Source organism: Primulina tabacum, chromosome 6 (genome assembly GCF_025594145.1).
Source record: "Primulina tabacum isolate GXHZ01 chromosome 6, ASM2559414v2, whole genome shotgun sequence".
NCBI lineage: Eukaryota > Viridiplantae > Streptophyta > Magnoliopsida > Lamiales > Gesneriaceae > Primulina > Primulina tabacum.
Genome location: NC_134555.1, coordinates 9,509,738 through 9,529,242, shown reverse-complemented (window position 1 = coordinate 9,529,242; position 19,505 = coordinate 9,509,738). Strand labels below are relative to the sequence as shown.

The 19,505-nt window shown below is 35.5% G+C and overlaps 2 protein-coding genes and 2 pseudogenes across 3 annotated transcripts; 2 read left to right on the top strand and 2 right to left on the bottom strand.

Moving 5' to 3' along the window:
• The first annotated feature begins 9 nt into the window (after nt 1-9).
• Nucleotides 10-1,356, top strand: LOC142548062 (uncharacterized). Its single transcript, XM_075656425.1, has 3 exons — nt 10-874; nt 951-986; nt 1,088-1,356. The coding sequence occupies exons 1-3, from the start codon at nt 56-58 to the stop codon at nt 1,211-1,213; spliced, it is 981 nt and encodes a 326-aa protein (XP_075512540.1). The 5' UTR covers nt 10-55; the 3' UTR covers nt 1,214-1,356.
• Nucleotides 1,357-3,719: 2,363 nt separating this feature from the next.
• Nucleotides 3,720-13,544, top strand: LOC142550018 (protein MANNAN SYNTHESIS-RELATED 1-like; annotated as a pseudogene).
• LOC142549123 (transmembrane 9 superfamily member 11-like) lies at nt 4,164-5,792 on the bottom strand (annotated as a pseudogene).
• A 1,082-nt stretch (nt 13,545-14,626) lies between the features above and the next one.
• Nucleotides 14,627-19,161, bottom strand: LOC142549122 (GATA transcription factor 28-like). Of its 2 annotated transcripts, XR_012821072.1 has the most exons (9): nt 18,966-19,161; nt 18,414-18,848; nt 17,069-17,152; nt 16,855-16,988; nt 16,619-16,750; nt 15,670-15,775; nt 15,021-15,095; nt 14,778-14,943; nt 14,627-14,742 (listed from the first exon to the last, which is right to left on the bottom strand). XR_012821072.1 is itself a non-coding variant. In XM_075657907.1 (8 exons), exons 2-8 carry the CDS (start codon nt 18,711-18,713, stop codon nt 14,872-14,874), a joined length of 903 nt encoding a protein of 300 aa, XP_075514022.1. In that variant the 5' UTR covers nt 18,714-18,848; nt 18,966-19,161; the 3' UTR covers nt 14,698-14,871. The 2 variants fall into 2 exon arrangements, 1 of the variants encoding a protein (XP_075514022.1); XM_075657907.1 differs by having other exon boundaries at nt 14,698-14,943.
• Between the last annotated feature and the right edge of the window lie 344 nt (nt 19,162-19,505).

The following is a 19,505-nucleotide window of genomic DNA, read 5'->3' as shown; positions in this document are numbered from 1 at the left end:
GATCACCTTTTGGGCTGCCGCAAAAGCGACAAGAATTGAAGAATTTCGAGTTCAAATGAATGAGATGAAAGTTATTGATGAAAATGCATATGAATGGCTTGCTAAGAAGCATGAAAATCAATGGTCTAGAGCATATTTCAGCACCTCCCCTAAATCTGACATCTTATTGAACAACATGTGTGAAACTTTTAACAGCATTATATTAGATGCCAGGGAAAAGCCAGTGATAGATATGTTTGAAACACTACGGAATCTTTTGATGGCCAGATTTCAAGTTAATAGAGAGAAGGTAAGAAAATGGAAGGGTCGAATTTGTCCAAACATCAAAGATGTGTTGGCAAAGATCTATATGGAGGCTGTCAGGTATTTCCCAATGAAGTCCGATGAGATGCATTACCAGATATCAAGATCAGATGATATACGTGATCAACATTCAGTTGACCTGTCGATTAGGTCATGCAGTTGTAGGAGATATAATTTGACTGGCATTCCTTGCAAGCACGCTGTATGCGCCATTTGGTGCAAAAAAGAGGATCTAGAAATGTATGTCCATTCGTATTACCTGATCGAGACCTATAAAAGATGTTATGCAATGTCCATAATGCCTACCAATGGTCCATGTTTGTGGCCTGAATGTAATTTTCCTCCTCCATTGCCTCCAATTCACAAACAGAAACTTGGAAGACCAGCGAAAATGCGAAGAAGAGAACCAGATGAACCTCCCCCTTCTTCTCGAAATAAGTTGAAAGGTGTGAAAAAGTTCAATAAGTGCAAATTATGTGGTGGATCAGGACATAATCAAAGGACTTGTAAGGGGAATGAAGACATCCAACAAGAGACCGTGACAGAAAAAATAAGAAAAGAAAAACTACATGTAAACATATTTGGTTTATTTCATTGTTTTTGTGTTGTTTACGAAAATTCTTATATGTGTACCTATAAAAATACAGGTGAGAAGACCACAAGAAGTTGGTGTTCATATTCAAGTAAGCTTAAGTTTATTATCATTGATAAATGTAAATTATTTGTTATGTATATTTGTATAATATTTCTTCAGTAATAGGCAATAAATGTATGTTTTTTATAGGGTAATCGACCGGTGAATATCAACAAACCTGCTTTTGTAAAAGACGGCGTCAACTTCACAACTGTCTCACAACTACGATCGTCCATGAAGTCTACCTCGTCTCAAGGATCTAGCTGGAACAAGTGATTTTGTGGCTGGGATTTGTATTTTCTTTTTTGGCGTCCATGTTTTTCGGTAGTAGTCTTACTTTCATTAACAAGTCTACCTCTGTCATTGTTACTGTTATGTTGATATGAGGAAAAGTTGGTACTTTTGTAATTGGGGTGTGGTGAAATCTTGATCCTCAACTGTTGGTGAATTTTTTTCCATTTCTAAGATTCTGGTGTTCGGCTTTTCAGTGGAACATGGGTATTGACTGCTCACTTTTATCATCTTGTTCCTCGCTTGAATGCTTTCTCTTTTTCCCAGATTTAGAGTCCAATTTTGGTTTCTAAATGCAGATAAGAGCAGCTTCCATGGTATATAAACTTTTCCCACATGGGTATTGACTGCTCACTTTTATCATACTGTATTGGTATATAAACTTTTCCCACATTGTTTGCCATGATTTGAAGGTTCAAATGCAGTCCAGTAGCTTTGCTAGCTAGATAATGGGACCATAGCAGAAAACTGGAAAAAAAATTGCATTTGCCATTCATTAACAGTATCATTATAGTTATCCAAATTCAATTGCTTTACAGGTTAATTTTGGATCATACACATGGATTCTCCTCAATCAGTGGTGTCACAGTTCAAATGGGATAAAGTCTAGCACCTCAACTGTTAAAAAAATAAACTTTTGAAAACATTTGGACCAAACTTAATCTCAATACATTCCATTAAAAGTTTACAAAATAATATTGTGCACTCGATACAATCCATTAAAAGGTTACAAGATACTACAACATGCTCAACATAATCCATTAGTTGTCATCACCACTAATCTTTAGAGATTCGATTTGTTGTTTTATCTCCTCCGTTATCTTCACTAAATTTGATAACGTCCTCGTTCAATTTATCTAGTTTTCCAGCTTGAGTGGGTTTTGTACTTGCACTTGCATTTGAATTTGCGCTAGAAGTTGTGTTCGACGTTTCTTCGACAGTGTTGGTAGAGGAAGAATCTTGCACTAGAGCTTGCTTGTCCATATAAGAATCAAAAGCTTTTATAGCCCCCTCCCTACTCAAGAATGACCTATGGGATGCGCCGCTAAATTTATTGACTTGCTTTTGTGCCTCTTCCCAAGTCTAATATACTCCGGGTTTTCGTCCAATAAAAACTACATATGTTTTACCCTATATCACAACAAAAATATAAAAACAATTCAATATTTCACACAAGCAAACAACACAATATAATTTCACAAAAAAAATTTAAAAAAAATGAAGCTCACCATTTTGATCTCACATATGTTACTTTCGGCTGCTAATAAACAACAAACAATTAGCTTACAAAAAATGATAATTCCATGAAATATTTAACAAAAACACTTTCAAAAGCCTTTCAAAAGAAATGAAATATTTGACCAACTAATGTAAACTGGAATTGCCCATCATAAAATGGAATTGACCATCATCAATGAAAAAAAATATATAGCCCAATTTCAAGCTAATACAGATGCTATTATATTTCTAAAAATTCACTATATCAAAATTTCAAGAATTACGGTAATTCCATTCAACTTACATTCAAGCAAATAACTCTATCACTGGTTTCACAAAACTTCGAATTGACGTAAAAATAAAGAAATTGTTTCCATGAGAAATTGCGAACATACCTTGCGTGGCTAACTTGATGACAGAGAGCGATGGAGAAATGGATGAGGTTGGGGATTTTTAGAGCGTGTAGAGGGTATGGGTTTTTTGGGGATTTTTCCAATTTTCAATTTGATTTACAAATCACTCTACTCTGTTTAGTTTGACAGCAAACTAACGGAGAAATAGGATTGGGACGACTTTGGCAACTTTCTGGGACTAAATCGGCACATTAAATTCGTTTAGGACTACATCGGGAACTACCCCAAACAATTGGGACTGAACCGAGAATTTAGCCTTCAAAATCAGACTTATTAACTTTCAATTTGAAATCGACATATAATTTTGTTAGATGTGACACATTGATTAAATTAAGTTTTTGAGAGTTGTACATATGAATTTTAACAATCCATAATTTGAACTAGTTTTTGGGTTTGAATTAGACTCAGGCACATTCTTATCATGATACCAGAGCTTAAACTCATCGTTATGTCTTAGACTGTCTAATCAGCCAACCATTAATGTCTAATAAATTTCACGCTCCAATTGTTCAATTCTGGACATGATGAAGTGTGTTAGATGTCTCGCATCGATTGAATTAAGTCCAGTTATCCAGTTCATCTTTTAGTTGTCTATTCGTGATGAAGTGTGTTAGATGTCTCAAATCGACTGAATTATTATTAGATGTGTCAGGTCGGTTGAATTAAGTTCTTGAAAATATATACATTACAAAACTTCATTTAAGCTAATTTTTGGGTTAGGTTATCCCACAAAAAATAGATGAATAGAATTAAGCTCAGGTTTAAATCTTAACATACCTGTTTTTTTTTAAAAAAAAATTAATTAATTATTTTTGGATGTTCACTATATATATATATATTTCGAGAATAGACAGAGAATTATGTCGTCAACGTTTTCGGCAAAGTGTCGGTGCCTCTCGTCTTCCCGTATACTCACTCTACTACTCCGGAAAAAGCGCCAAAATACCACTGTTAAATCACTAATCTCTCTCTCTCTCTCAGGGCCTGGTTTGGAGAGAGATCCCAAGCAATGGCGTTTGATCCCAGACAACGTATTGGCAGCTGTGTTGACCTTCACCATGTTTGCGATGCTTGCCAACATGATTAAGCGCGATCATTTCGATTCTGTTCATGTAAGTTCTTCGTATCCAAACCTTTTTTCTTGTTCAATATACGTGGGATAATACCCATTTTCGTTTTTACCGCTTTTCTTATTTCAGTATCTCCTCATTTTTGACTGCTTAAATAATCATTCTAGTTTTCAAAATCTTCCCGAATTGGTCCCTATCGTTATCTTGACGTTAAGATTAACGTTGACCCACATCACGTGCCTCTCACATGATCATCGTTTATTTTTTAAGACAGTCAGTCGATTGCTCCTGTGCTATGACTACCCCATAATAAGAAATTCAAAGTTGTAAGAATGAGGAAAGCAATGCCGGGAAAGAAACAAGAAACTTTCCATGAGACTGAGATCCATCCCTTTGGGTCGCCAAAAGAGACAGTCTTCCATAGACGAACAGCAACATATCCAGCTGCGATTCCAAGAATCATGTAGAAAAACAGCATACCTGTGATCAATGTCCCGCGAGACGCCGGTGACATGAATCCGAGGGCAGCAAACATAATTGTCACAATTGCCATTCCGATAATCTGAACTCCATCTCCAACCCTCACACAAAAGAGGTGCACGAAAAACATCGCCGACAATGAGTTTCCAACCAGACAACTCCTCGTTCATCTGGGCTTGTGCTTCCTTGTCAAGCTCCTCATACCGAGTAAGATCCCGCCTAACAGTCCTTAAGAAGATCATAAGCACGATTCCAGCCAAGAAAATGATCACCATCAAAGAGTTCAGAATCGAGAACCAATGCACTTTCGCTCCCTCCATTTTTAGGTACGCATCCCATCTCGATGGCCACTTGAGGTCACTCTCAACAAATGAGACCTCATATGTAAAAGCCAGTGGCTCATTCTCTTTAATAGCCATGGAAATTGTGCTTGGATCACACTTAATCGAAGTCGGATATTTGTCATACATTTTCAAGTTCTTCCGGGAGTCTGCATTGTGCGTGACACTGCAAGCCACCACCTCAAAACCAACAACCATGTATCCAGGAACATCTGATCTTGAGTTTCCAACAGTTGAAATCATTTCAGACGCGACGCATCACCAGTACCCATAACTTGAGCCACATTGGTCTCCTCGTACTTATGAACTAGGACAGTGAACTTCAAGTGGTTAAACACAAAATACCCACCTTGCACCTTCGCCCCAACAGGATAACCTGTCCACCTCACCATAAGCCCATCCTTCTCGGTATACCGAATAGCAGGTAGATTATCAAGAATCACATTAACCTGATACATCTCATCAATCCTCTCTTTCAAAAGTTTAATATCCTCAGCCGACAAAGGCTTAGATTGGCACACAAAAATATCGAACTCATTCTCATACATCTTAAACCTATACGGAGAATTCTCTATCCTATCACCCATAAGCAGCTCGCCGAGATTCTCTGCACTGTCCTTAACGCCCTCTTTTGGTGTACAAAACGGCAAGCTATAATAGCTAAAGGGCATTTTAGTTTCAATTGAAGTCAGAGAATTGACCTTCACATTCAAGAAATCACCGATTCCATAGTTGTGAGGGTAACTACCAGGGAGATAAAACCCCTGCCCCTCGTGAACAAAAGCCACCAGAATAATCAAGACCCAGATCTTGAACATGAGAATGGATTCCATATTCGCGGTTTTATTGGCAGATCCGGATGGCCCAGAACAAGAAGTCAATGAAAAATGTCAAGAAAACCAGTTTCGCACAGGATATCAGTTAAGAAAAATGTCAAGAAAACCAGTTTCAAAATGGCAATGAAAAATGTCAAGAAAATCGAGTGAGAACGTTAATCTTAACGTCAAGATAACGATGATGACCAACTCGGGAAGATTTTGAAAACTTGAAGGAGTAATAAATAAATATGGACTGAAATGAGAAAAATGATAAACAATAAGGACGAAAATGGGTATTATCTCAATATACGTCCTGTTATGTTCTTTAAATTGGTAGTTTTTTTTTCTTCTAATTTTTTAAGCTTAGCGTGTGTAGAAATGTGAGATTTTGAATTGGCTGTCTTCTTTTGCGCGCAAGCTTCGGCCTTTACGTTGGATTTTGTGTCTTTAATTTATCAATCTGATGTCTACTTGAATCCAAATTGATTGTCCTTATGTGCTTTTTGGTATGGTACTGTAAGATCTAATGTTGGAACTTGGAAGCTTGCAGCCGCATCGACTTCTGGATATTTTTTTTTCTCATTTTGATTTCGTCGAAGCTGTGCTTCTGCCTTGTGGTTGAACTGACATTTGACGCTCACACAAGCTGGTCATCTGTCCCTCCTTTCTGAATATGCCAATTGTGAATGGCCGGGGTTTTATGATCTGTAACATCTGATCCAACTACAGTTTTACACTGCTTTATCTTTTTACCAATCTGCTTCAGTCGTTCTTGTTCTGGATCTGATTAAAAGTTAATGGATTGGGAAATTGTGTTTTGTTGTCGGCTCAAACACTTTTTTTTCTTGTTTCTGTTTATGAAGCCAACCGTTCATGAGACCAACAAGGCTTCTGATAACAGCCTTGCTAGTGTCACAAAAGGGGGTGATGGACCTTGGAAGGAGGACGGGGTCACTTTGAAGCCTTGTTGGGTGAAGCCAGTTTTGCGTTAGTAGAAGATAATTTCAGCTCTATTTTTGTATGTCTTAATTTTGGATTATCAGATAGTGTGTTTGTGTTATGTGATGTATCGGTAGCAGAGGAGACAGATGAGATGCATGGATATGCCACCTTCTCATTGACTAATGGCCCTGAATACCATGTCTCTCAGGTACAATGAATTATCACCTAGACTTCAATTTCGTAAAAGAAGTCAAATAAGATGTGTGTAGTAGTAATTACCTGTCTTGATTAATTTCATTTATCAAAGTTCGAATAGTTTTTGTATTGGCTTGTTTCTTCTGGTCTATTTCTTTCAAAAGCCGACTATGATGATGTCAAGATATATTAGTCCCTTACCTTCAGAATTCCCTAGAAGCAACAGTCCCTGCAGTGTTCATGGCAATGATGGTGTGAACCTTCTCAGACTACTTCAGAAAAGTTTATCTGTGCATTTCCCTAGCCAAAACTTGGATGAATTGCTAAATTTGTTACTTGTGCTTCTGATATACTGTAACGTACCGTAACGTACCGTAAATTTAAACTACTTTAAATTTGCGGAAAAATAAAAATTTTCTTAAATACCAAATAAACTTTCAATTTTTCGTTCATAAATTAATAGTTCAACCAAACATATTTGCGTTAAAAGAGGTCGTCAATAAATTTGCTAAAGAAATAAATACTTGTTTAAACATTGTAAACAAAATGTGAAATCAGAGTATTTTGAACATTTAATAAGAACTTAAAATATGGCAGTCCTCGGGTTTAGCCTCACGCTGAGTCCAAGCCAGCTCACTGGTCCCCACCTCTCGTCGCTTCAAACTCATCCTCACCTGCATCGATCAAGTTTAGTGAGTCTAAAGACTCAACATGTATAAACTGGAAGTAACGAGTACTACGTAATAAGATCACATGCAGCTTTAAAATAGAACGTACATACTGGAACTTGAACTTGAACTTGCGTAAATAAGATTGAGCATACGTACATACATACATAGATGTGCCATCAACATAAAACTTTTCTTAAACATACTTACATCGTACATACTTGAACATACATAAACTTCATCATTTTGCGTAGAGGCATGTTTCAAAGCAAGTGACCCATACATACATACGCCTGATCAGACTAAACCACAGTACTGGGCTGACAGGGAAGATCCACTGCCACATACATGAGATCTCCGTTCATAATTTAACGGGTGGATTGGTCCCTGGTCATACTTTACCGCTTTCCAATCCTGATCTAAACCCGTTCATAATTTAACGGGGTGGATTTGTCCCTGGTCATACTTTACCGCTTTCCAATCCCATACATAATTTGGTCACAAGACATTTAGCATACCTCAAAAACTTAAAAGTATTTTCTTTGCACGTCGAACATACTTACTTGGCGTTGAGGGATTCGTTGGATCTCGCTTGGGGCCACTGCTGCACATACTAACATGAATTTTAACACTTAACTTGCATAACTTAGACGTATGAATTCGTGCTTACTACCGAATTAAATAAATAGCTTATGACATTTTAGATCACTCGTGGCTTCACATCGTTTAATTATCGTACTAAACCATGACATCGAAACTCCAAACCAAACAACATAAATTTTTTTTGCCCAAAAATGGAGTACACGGACCCCGTGCCCAGGTCCGGCTACGGGTCCGTGTAGGCTCTGTAAAATTATACCCCGGAAGAAGTAAGGACACGGACCCCGTGTCAGGGTCCGTCGAAGGGTCCGTGTAGGCTATGTAAAATGACACTTCGAAGGAAACAAAGGCACGGACGCCATGCCAGGGTCCGAGTACCTGCGGGAGGAATAAACTAACGAAAATTTCTGTGCTTGTGACTTAATCTCCCTAACTCGATCATTCCGACCATGAATCGACACCTCGAGACCCATCCTAGGATACTATAACACTGACTCAAGCCTATAAAATTGCCCCAAAACAACCACGTATCACAAGTAACACAATAAACCCGCGAACACGACTTTTGACAACAAAACGATTTTTACGACTACTCATTCTCCCAAGTGCCTAACGACACGAAACGAAACGTCAATAACCATCCCAACATCATTAACAATAAACCTATATGCAGCAGCGATCACCCGTCGATCCCCAACGAAGCCTGCAACAATAAAACTTCAAGAACACGTCAATAGCATATATTTTCAAAAAACTGCAGTTTGAGCAGTCCCACAAAAACGGCCATAACTCACTCATTTATTATCCAAATATCTCAAATTTACTGTCAAATCGAAGGTATCGAAAAGTTTTACGTTTCATATGTTGAAAGTTTTTCCAAAAGGTCGACCGAAAAGTCGCAGTATTTAACATGACAATAAACTTCGAGTTTTGAGATCCAAAAACGTTTCAAAATCGATCCAACCATTTTTGCTCAAACTTTTACATAACATACACATGGTTTTCATACAATAAACATCAAAATATTTACTACGACGAGATCGATGCAGAAACGAAAGAATATACATGCCTTTTGATATTAAAATGTACCTAACCAACGATACCGAAGTGGGGATGATGCGAGGGTTGATCCGGGACGAACGTGGCACTAATTCCTTGAAGAAAAATGGACGAAAATCTGCTGGAAAAAGTCCAGAGGGAGGGGCGGCTGCTGATAGCTTAAGAACCCTAAGTTTTTCTCTAAAAAAAATGAAATGAAGGGCAAGAGAAAATTGTGTGTGTGTTGATAGCCGAAGTGTGTGTGTGTAAATGTGGGTGTGCGTGAGTTTAGATTTAGTTTAGGGAAAATTTGTGCTTAATTAGCTAATTATCATGCTAATTAAAATACTAACTAAATTATCAAATTAATTAAAATACTAACCCCTATAAATCTTGAATAAAATCTCCTAGCTTAAAAATGAAATATACAAGTGCTAAACCTTTAAAAGTTTGAAATCATAAAAATCACCTAATAAATAAATTAGGCTTTTAAAACGCTATAAACTAAATAAACCATTTAAAATGCCCCTTTCTAACTTAAAATAAAAATGACGCATTTTAAAATTGCTAACATCGTCGCCGGTTTCTAATTCTCGATCCCGCATCGAATAATCGCCTGAAACATGAAACTCAAAAAAACAGTTAACGTTCATCACATAAGCATAATTAATTTAAAATAATGCATTTGAATAAATCATTCATCGCTAAAAAATCCATTTTAAACTTAACTAAATAATTTAACAATTAAATAAATGCATGGATTTTACGTGTACTGATTTTGGGCTCTACATATACCAGAAGTTTACTTCAGTACGAGTCATCTTATTAATTTTCTGATTAATTGTCTTATTAATTTTCTGATTAGTTGCTTCATTATTTTTAATCTGACATCCGTCGTTTCATTGTAATTCATTAGATTGCTGATGCGGTGGTTGTGGCCAGGTATCTACGGGCTACCCTTATAATCCCAGATATCAGAGGAAGCAAACCTGGTGATAAGAGGTTAAAGCCAATTTCTTTAATTAGAACTTTTGTTTGCTTGTATGTATGTTTGCATGTGTACTTTCTTTTGGCGTTATCTGAGCTAGGGGTGGGTATGGTGCGGTTGGCGTTATCTGAGCTAGGGGTGGGTATGGTGCGGTATACCGTACGGAACTACGGTACCGTATATCGTACCGAAAATATCGGTATGGAATTTTTTCATACCGATACCGATACCGAAAATCGGTATACCGAATGTTCGGTATGGAAAAATTTCATACCGGTACCGTACCGACGTCGAAAATTTTGCCGGTATACCGACATTTTTTCGATATACCGAACTTAAATTTAAAAAAAAATAATAATAAAAAATTACCGAAATACCGAAAAAAAAATATTTCATACCGATACCGAAAATTTCGGTTCGGTATACCGATTTTTTCGGTAAGTTCGGTATTTTTTCGGTACGGTTTTTCGGTATTTCGGTATTTCAGTATTTTTTCCCACACCTAATCTGAGCTTCGCTTCTTGCTCTAATTTATCGATTTGGCATCAGTAAAGTTATCTGCTAAAATAAACCGCTGCACATTTATCTCAGAGCAGGAAAAAGAAAGATGCAATATGTGCATTTGGGTTTCATCATGTACCAGTGGTTCTCTCTCTCTCACTTTTTGCTTCATTTGGTGTGTATTTGACGCCTTTCAGCCATCAGCAGTTAGTGATATCATCGAGAATTACGTTCATTTACTGTATGCCAAAATTAGGGATGACCACTATTTTGTCCCATTTTGTTAGAATTTGCGTACACTTATCACTGCTGTATAGAGAATCTTCTTTATCGAGTAGACTTATGTGCAATAGTCTTTTGATTCTCGTCAGCATGGATATTTCTTTGAAATATTATCCTAAATGAATGACGTTGTTCAGCTTCTTTAGTGCCCATCTTGGATATCACACCGAAAAATGTATGAAAATTTCTGTAGTTGTCACTAAATGCATGTGAAGTACAGTGAATATTCTAGCTGTTAATGCAATTATCGACAAATTAATTTTTCGTGACTTTCAGGAGCTTTGAGGATGTCTATGATGTTGAAAAGTTCATAGCAAGCCTCAAGGGCGTGGTCAAAGTTGTTAAATCTCAGCCTTCTGATGTATCAGCTCATAATTTAGCAGTAGTGAAGGTTCTAATCGGGTTACTGAAGAGCACATTGCAGAAAATGTAGAACCAGTTTTCAGAACAAAGGGAAACGTAAGGATATCCACTTACTTCCCATCAGTGAACATGAAAAAGACAAAGGAAAAGACCAATACAGACTCTATTGCATGTCTGGCAATGTTTGGAACCTGGAGCCACAATCCGGGATTCGCAAAGAGTTGACTCAATGATTGACCGCCTAAAAACCGCAAGTCGGAAGTCAAATGGTCAGTTTGTGGCAGTTGACTTAAGAGTTGATATATTGGAGAAGAAGGGCTGTCACAAAGACAATGGTTCTCCGGGGTCCAAAAGCTGTTATGGTCCACAAGAGATAGCTCTCTTTTTGAGAAAGATTGGCTTCGACAAGGATACCACAGTGTATGTGAACAAGATGGGACAGCAGCATTGATGCTTTGAAGGACTTCTTCCCAAAAACTTATACAAAGGTAGAATTTTCATTGTCCTTTGTTTTCCTTGAAATAATGATGTTCCTTTTCTCTCCCGCTGGTCATCTTTTCTGAGATTAACTTTAGCTTTTTTCTTGCATGATAATCTCATTGAATGTTTCTTATCTCTTACGCCACTTTTTTTTTTTTCCATCAGAGGCTGATAATAGGGGTTGGGTAAATGAGGTAGCTCTCGAGCTCAAATTCATAATGAATGAGCCAAAAAAATTATTGTTGATCTGATGAAAATGGAGTTCAATGTAGGATATCACGCCTTATGTCATGAAGAAAAAATTTGGACCAATTTTTCATTAGTAAAGATGAATAAGTATTTATTATATTAAATGATTGTCATAGATCTTTAGTTTGTCCAATATTTTACAATATGTATTTATATAGTATATATACATATGGATATATAAATAAATAATAATTATAATAAATGCTTTCTCGTGGGTTTATGACTTCTTGATAACAATGTAAAAGCTCAAATTTGGAAATAATTGAGCTCGAGTAGAATAGATCCGAGTCAATTCAACTTAACTTATACTCTTTGGATGTGTTTGGTTGATGTGATTAAATAAGGATAGATGAATAATCACATACTTATCTAATGTTTGGTTAAAATTTTAAGATATATTAATAATCATTTTGATCCGGTTTAAGACTTAATTTTATGATTAATCATTTGATTATTAATTTAACAAATTAAGTGGATAAGTTATCAATACACCACAAATTATATTTTTATCATATTATCTCTTATGAAAATAAATATTTATTAAATTCTAATTTATTGTGTTTAATGATTACCGTAATATTTTCAAATATATTTCTAATAAATATATTTAAATTAATTTTAATAAACATAAATTATAATTATAAATATTTAACTATCTATTTAATTATTATAAGAATATTTGTAATTATTTAAAAAAACAATAATATTATAATATCACTAAACTTTATTTAACATTAAAATTAATATTCAAAATATTACTATTATTTTAATTATTAATTATAAGTATTTAATTATCTATCAAATTATTTTAAGAGTGTTTATAATTATTTTAAGAAAAGACAATAATATTATAATTATTACTAAAACTTTATTTAACATTAACATTCAAAATATTATTGCTATTTTAATTATTAAAATAAATACATATTTACAAATTTATTTCTAATAAATATATTTAAATTAATTTTAATAAATGTAAATTATAATTATAAATATTTAATTATCTATCCAATTATTTTAAGAATATATTTCATTAGCATTTGGGGCATTTTGGTCATTATAATAAAATTACAAAATTAATCCATCATTTTAAAATCATATCAAACACCATCTTATTTATCCCACCATACTATTAATCCATATATCTCATTTTTTAATCACTCTAATTATTAATCATTTACTTATCTATCACACGTACCAAACGGAGCCTTTGTAGATGATAAAAGTCTAAACTCGCTAACAGTTTTTGCTGCCTTCATAACTGTTCCAGGAGGCAATAATGCCTGTGGATAAAAAGGACGAATTTCTAGGCTCTAAAACTTCTGAATTTGAGAAGGTTATTGACTTCTACATTTCTTCCGAGAGCGATGTCTTTGTTCCGGCCATCTCAGGCCTATTTTATGCCAATGTTGCTGGAAGGAGAATCGCTTTTGGCAGAAGTCAGATACTTGTACCCGTAGATATTCCTGATTCTTCAGCTTCTTCTGAGGACTTCATATCACATTATGTTTCGAAGAAGAACCACTTTGCCTATTCATGTTTTTGCTAGCTCATTTGGTACGAAGGGAAACACAATACACGCGAGTTTGGGGTGTTGGAATCTATAATCAAGGAACTAAAAACATTGGCTTGGTCTTGTATTATATTGTGTGCGATTTTTTAAGAAGATATGTCTCTCTGTGTTTCTGCCAAGCCTACAAGGTTTTTGGTCGGAATGTAATAGTTACAGGTGTCTGTTTGCGTTGTAAGACGTTATGCTTCATGTTTCTTGTAAATAGTTTCATTCACTCTCATTGCCATGCATTTTCTGATGATTGTTCGAGCACAAATTTAATTGTTGGACCACTTCTCATGTATTCTTACTTTTCATTGAAGTGATTTCTAATGCAATCAAAACCATAGATCATAATCAAATCATGACGAGAAAAACATACACAATAATTTCATTTAATCCAAAAAAAATGTTTATACATATACAAAAAAATATGCTTATATTTACAGATAATTATAAGGAAAATGAAATCGAACTTCGATTTTTCGTAGGTCGATTTACTACCTTTCGTACAGTTCCGAATTTTTTGTAAATAAAAACTGTATGGCACTCGTTGATGCAAGGATAAAATCTTTGTTTATTTATTTATTTTTTTATGTTATCCAGCAAGCTGCTGAAACATTTTGTTTTCAGATTTGTACCAGATCAGCTAATTTCAGCTCCTCCAAGACTTGCATCTCTTTTGGTTGAAATATGCAGCTTCAACTTCTTTTATAAGCAAAAGTTATCAAGGTCATGGAGCTTTCCAATAGCCATGTTCGAGAATGTATTAATAAATTTAATAATAATTTTACATAATGCCATGTCAAAAGAGATTAAATGTCTTTACTCCTTAATATATCTCTACCTTAACATATAAAGACAAGCATGTGGCAGCAATAGTAATGATCATAACAAGAAGACTTGCTTCTTCGCTCTTTTAGCGTGCGATCTCCTTCCCCCTTTAAAAATCTCATTTTACTTGTAATATTACTTTATTACCGCCACCGACGCCATCATGCTTCTACGCTACATTATTCTCGTTCAAACTCTTTCATATTTCAACGTAGCATGCTTGAGTTTGCATGAACGGTCACAGCAAGAGCAATCTGCGTCTGTTTCTTTGGAGAATTATTACCAGAAAACTAAACCTCAGAGACCATTGCTAGCCTATCATTTTGTTAGTTTCTAACAGTGTCAACAATCATAACTCACATAGAATAGAGTACAAGCCAGATATCTGATTATGTCACATCCACTATCACAGACATGTAAATCAGTTTCTCCCTAGCTCTCGTCACAACTTCCACTACGAAATGGATTAGCTGAATTCGAGCCTATTTTATACGAAATGGATTAGCTGAATTCGAGCCTATTTTACACAAAGTTAAAACTCATTTCACCGAATTATCACAACCCAAAATGTATTGTACTGTATTATATATAATGTATAGTATAGATAATTATCAAGATGAATCATTAGCATTTCCAGGAACAGTAGCACTCAATACCATTTCATCCGCCTCCAAGTTACCATTCTGCATTATCAAAAACAAGCCAGGTCAATCTCAGATATCTATCTATACTCGGCACAATTTATATATAGCATATATACCTCCTCACTCCTGTTATGTAGGGGAGTCGTTCCCAGCGAGGTGGCCGTTGCCTTTGAAAGGTCCCGCAGAGTTCCCTAAAACATTCACATCTATGTTTGGCAAATCTTGTAAACTTACAAATGAATCAATCTAGCTACAAAAATAGTATACCCACTGCCAAAAATATTGGTCTAAAGGCAGACGCTTGGTAAACAAAACCAAACCGAAATAATAGAAAATATTTCCAGTTCCAGGGCTCGCTAGTAGTAACAACATGAAATTCATTGCATAGGGCGTAACAATAAGATGGAGGCAAAAGAAAGTAAAAACAATAGCAACTAACAGAAATCAAGAAAAGCCTGCCATCTTGCAACGACTATAAAATCACAAATGTTCACAAATGGCATCACAGATATATCATAAAATGTGGTTTACAGAGGCTTCACGATGATACTTGGCAATATGTAATGGTAGCCTTCTCAAACTTGGGGTTTTCAGGCTTAGAATATGAGCAGCATAAAAATATCAGAAAATGAATAATTCACCTGCTAACAGTCTGTGATTTGTGACTCTGGTGCATCTCATCAAGGTGAGCACACAGGACATGATCATATATCAATGATAGAAAGCAAACCAGAGAAAGAATAATTATATCAACCCCCAAAGTACCTTATTTGCCCACATGAGTCCACATGCATTACAGAGTGTCCTTGGTCCTTCTGGTCCCCGGCGCATCATTGGGGTAGATTTTTCATTAATACCACAATGCCGGCAGCTGGCAAATATGTTGTAAATAATAATCACAGTTAAAGTCTTTTAACCGATGCAATAACTCAACATATAAAGTGTTCATACATGCCTGCTCAATGACTAGTTAACAAGAAAGCTTCTCCCCACCTGAACAATCAAATTCTCAATACTAGACTTTATTTGATTTGAAGCATGCTCTGAAAAAAGCCACAGGGAAAGAGAACCATAAAGAATGATAGAGTGATCTCCCTCACTAAGTCCATTTTTTATATTCCAAGTTTTCCTTCTTCCAACAAACAATTATCAGTCAATTTTGATTTTTGAGCAATTAGCAGTAGTACAGTACTTCTGAATGATTTTGCACACTCATCTGGACTCCTATGAGCAGTCATGAGCGCCTACATGACTACATATGCCAGCTTTCATGCAAGTCATCTTCACAAAAATATGAACTATGATTAAACATTGTTCCTGCTTTCATGCAAGTCATCTTCACAAAACTATGAACTACAAGTAAACATTGTTCCAGCACAATATTTCCAATATATTTGTTAGCAATAACAGAGTCACAAATCAAAACTTAAAAGGAATGAATCATTTAGCCATATAAGATGAAGTTAACTTTAGGAATCCGAATCATTTTTTCATAAACAATCGGATAAAAACAAGAGCTGTAAATAGGTAGATATACAATGTCAAGAACCTGCAATAGCATAGCACAACTCTTTAGCACCAGTTATCAAAAGAGACAAAAGCTGACACACATCCCAAACTTCGGACCTTGGTGCCAAAGGCGCTATAAGCCATCAGCAACAGAAAGCAAAGTTCTGTGTTAAAATACAAAAAATGCACAGATGACAAAACTCACAAAGAATCTTGAGTTTGCGATCCATGGCCATCAATTGCCCAGCTTTGATTTGAGTCCCAACTCGATGCAGCTGATGCAGAATCGTCAAAATTGGGCTTCGAGGATGTAAACTGTCCTTTATTCCTTTGCATTCTATAAATGAATAAAAAAAATTCACCAACGAAATTGAAAAATCTCGAACATCAAAACTCATCTCAAATCAGACATAAAACTTGATTAAAAAAGGACTCCCGTACCTCAAAGCAACTTCCTTGCGAACAGTGTAACGTATTTTCTTGTCGAAATTTCGTTCTTTCCGCTTCTCACGAAATCTTACAAGTGAAGCCAATCTCTGAGGAACATTTAGCTTTTGTGGGGTACTGGATAAACCCTATTGGAAAAGTATCAAAAGGTGTCACCAAAAACAAAAAAATGTTATCATATCAGAGTCAAATACAGAGAGTAACGTACTCTGCTATTAGGAGTAGATATTGGAGCTGTAGGAATGATAGGGGCTACTTCACGCCCTCCCAATAGTAGAAGTACAGCTTGAACCTGAAAGACATAATCAAAACAAGTTGCCTAAATAGTCTAAAGGAAAACGGGGAAGACATTAAGAACCCCTAGAAAACTTAACAGATTAACCAAGAAAACTTATGTTCTGAAAATCACAGCACAGTATATCTTTTAGAATTAAAACTTTGAAAGCTTCAAAGTAAAACTCAGTATATTGACATAAAATTTTCATCATATTACATGTAAAAAGCCTTTCTTCATGATGCAGGTACATACAGTCTTGAATTACCTAAATTAAGCATCATCAATTCATAATTATGTAAAGGACAAGAATTGGATATTAAAATGATGTAATTTAAAGAACCCAAGATTTATCCATCTAGAGGATGGAGTGACTAAATGTTTTGTGGAGAAAAAAAGTATGAAGTCCAAAAAATTTCCTCAAAAATTGTACTGCTTTAAATGACCAAGTAAAAACCATACAGAAAAGACAGCTAAATAAGTCCAAGAGACCTGTATTAACATTACTTTGTGCCCGTTGGAAATAAATGGTGAGAACTCTCAAGGCAGATTCATAACGAGGAAATTGAAATAATATTGATAAACCAATTAAGATTATATGAATGGAACCTTAAACAAAGGTTGCCAAGTGCAAAATCAAAATAAGTTACCAGACCAGTACTCTATTCTAGGTCCAACTACAAATTTGAATGATTTGAAATGGGATAACTAAAAAGGGTAGCTTTCAAGATGACCTAAAAATAATAGAAAATTGAACCGTTCAAAGACATGTATGATTTGGCAAAATCAAAATAAGTTACCAGACCAGTACTCTATTCTAGGTCCAACTACAAATTTGAATGATTTGAAATGGGATAACTAAAAAGGGTAGCTTTCAAGATGACCTAAAAATAATAGAAAATTGAACCGTTCAAAGACATGTATGATTTTGTTAGTTGGGAGCATCACCACGATAGAAATCCAACTGAACAGTCATGCGTTGAAGATAAACAAACCAAGTGTAAAAGGTAAATAACACAATGCAGTCTTCATTCAACACTGAAACAAGTGAACTTTTTGCTTGTATTCAGACATATGATCTGATACCCTTTCATAAATAAAATCATTGGATTCATCATATGCTTGTTTCCTAGATGGTACACGTGAGTTATCTAGTCTTAAATAGTATTGGAAAGTACGTCATAATATGAAATCTACGAACTGACTCAAATAAAATAAAATGATTGCAATGCAAAAACAAGGATGGCATAAATTTCAGTTTATATGGGTATGAAGGAACCTTTTCTGGAGAGACAGAATCAAACACATAAACTTGACCCTGAAAGGACAGTGTGAGCTGATTATTGTTCTCACTATGCCGCACCAATGCGCCATGGTTTTCAACTCGATTTCCCATATCAGCTGAAACATCTCCATCAAGCACTTCATTCACCCCACTACTACTGCCAACATTATTATTGTCGCCATGCTCGTCTTGATCTAGTACACTCCCATTACTTATGTGATGATGCAACACGTTATGACGCTGATCTTGCAAGTAATGCATAATTCCCGATTCGGTTCCATCCATTCCATCCATCTTCAGCCTACACAGTAACACAGTCACCCGCACTCACACGCCGACCACTTCCATTCTTTCTTAAATTGGAATCGCATCCAGCAGCACCAGAAATCTACTTTGATCCCACACCGAACTTCTCTAATTCTGGCCCGCCTGAATTGTTTCAGCAACAATATAAACAATTAAGAAAAAAAATCAAGGTTAATTTTTTTAAAAAATGAATGAAGTGGGTGCTTTTAAACATTAAAAAGCCCCGTGCTGATTAATTACCACGAATATAAGAGATTAAAGATATTAGATACAAAAACAAGAATTCCAGAGGAAAAGATGGTGGTATGACGGAGGAGATCGGAGATGTGGGGCAATGAACGGCGGAGACTGGGGTGAGGTGCAGGGAAGATGAAGATCGGTGGTGGGCCGTCTTTGCGCTAGGGTTTGAGCGATGATTAGTAACGGACGGTGTTTTATTATTTTTATTTTAAGGAAAATTAGAAATAAATCACCAATCCCAACCTTAAATTTATTCTAACTCTTTATACCTCAAAAACTTTGCCCAAACTCTCTAAAATTCAAAAAGTGACAAAAACACCCTTGTATTCAATTGATTGATTTTCTGGGCCGAAAATTAGTATCAGAACCTAGGTAAAATTATTTCAAACATACAAATTTATTATTATAAGGTTATTAAATGTTTGAGAAGGAGAATTTTCTCAATTTACATGAATCCGAATCCATGTTCGAGATTAATTATTTACAGGATTTATTCCAGAAATCTGAATATTTGCAACAGAAGATCTAACCAAGGTTGGA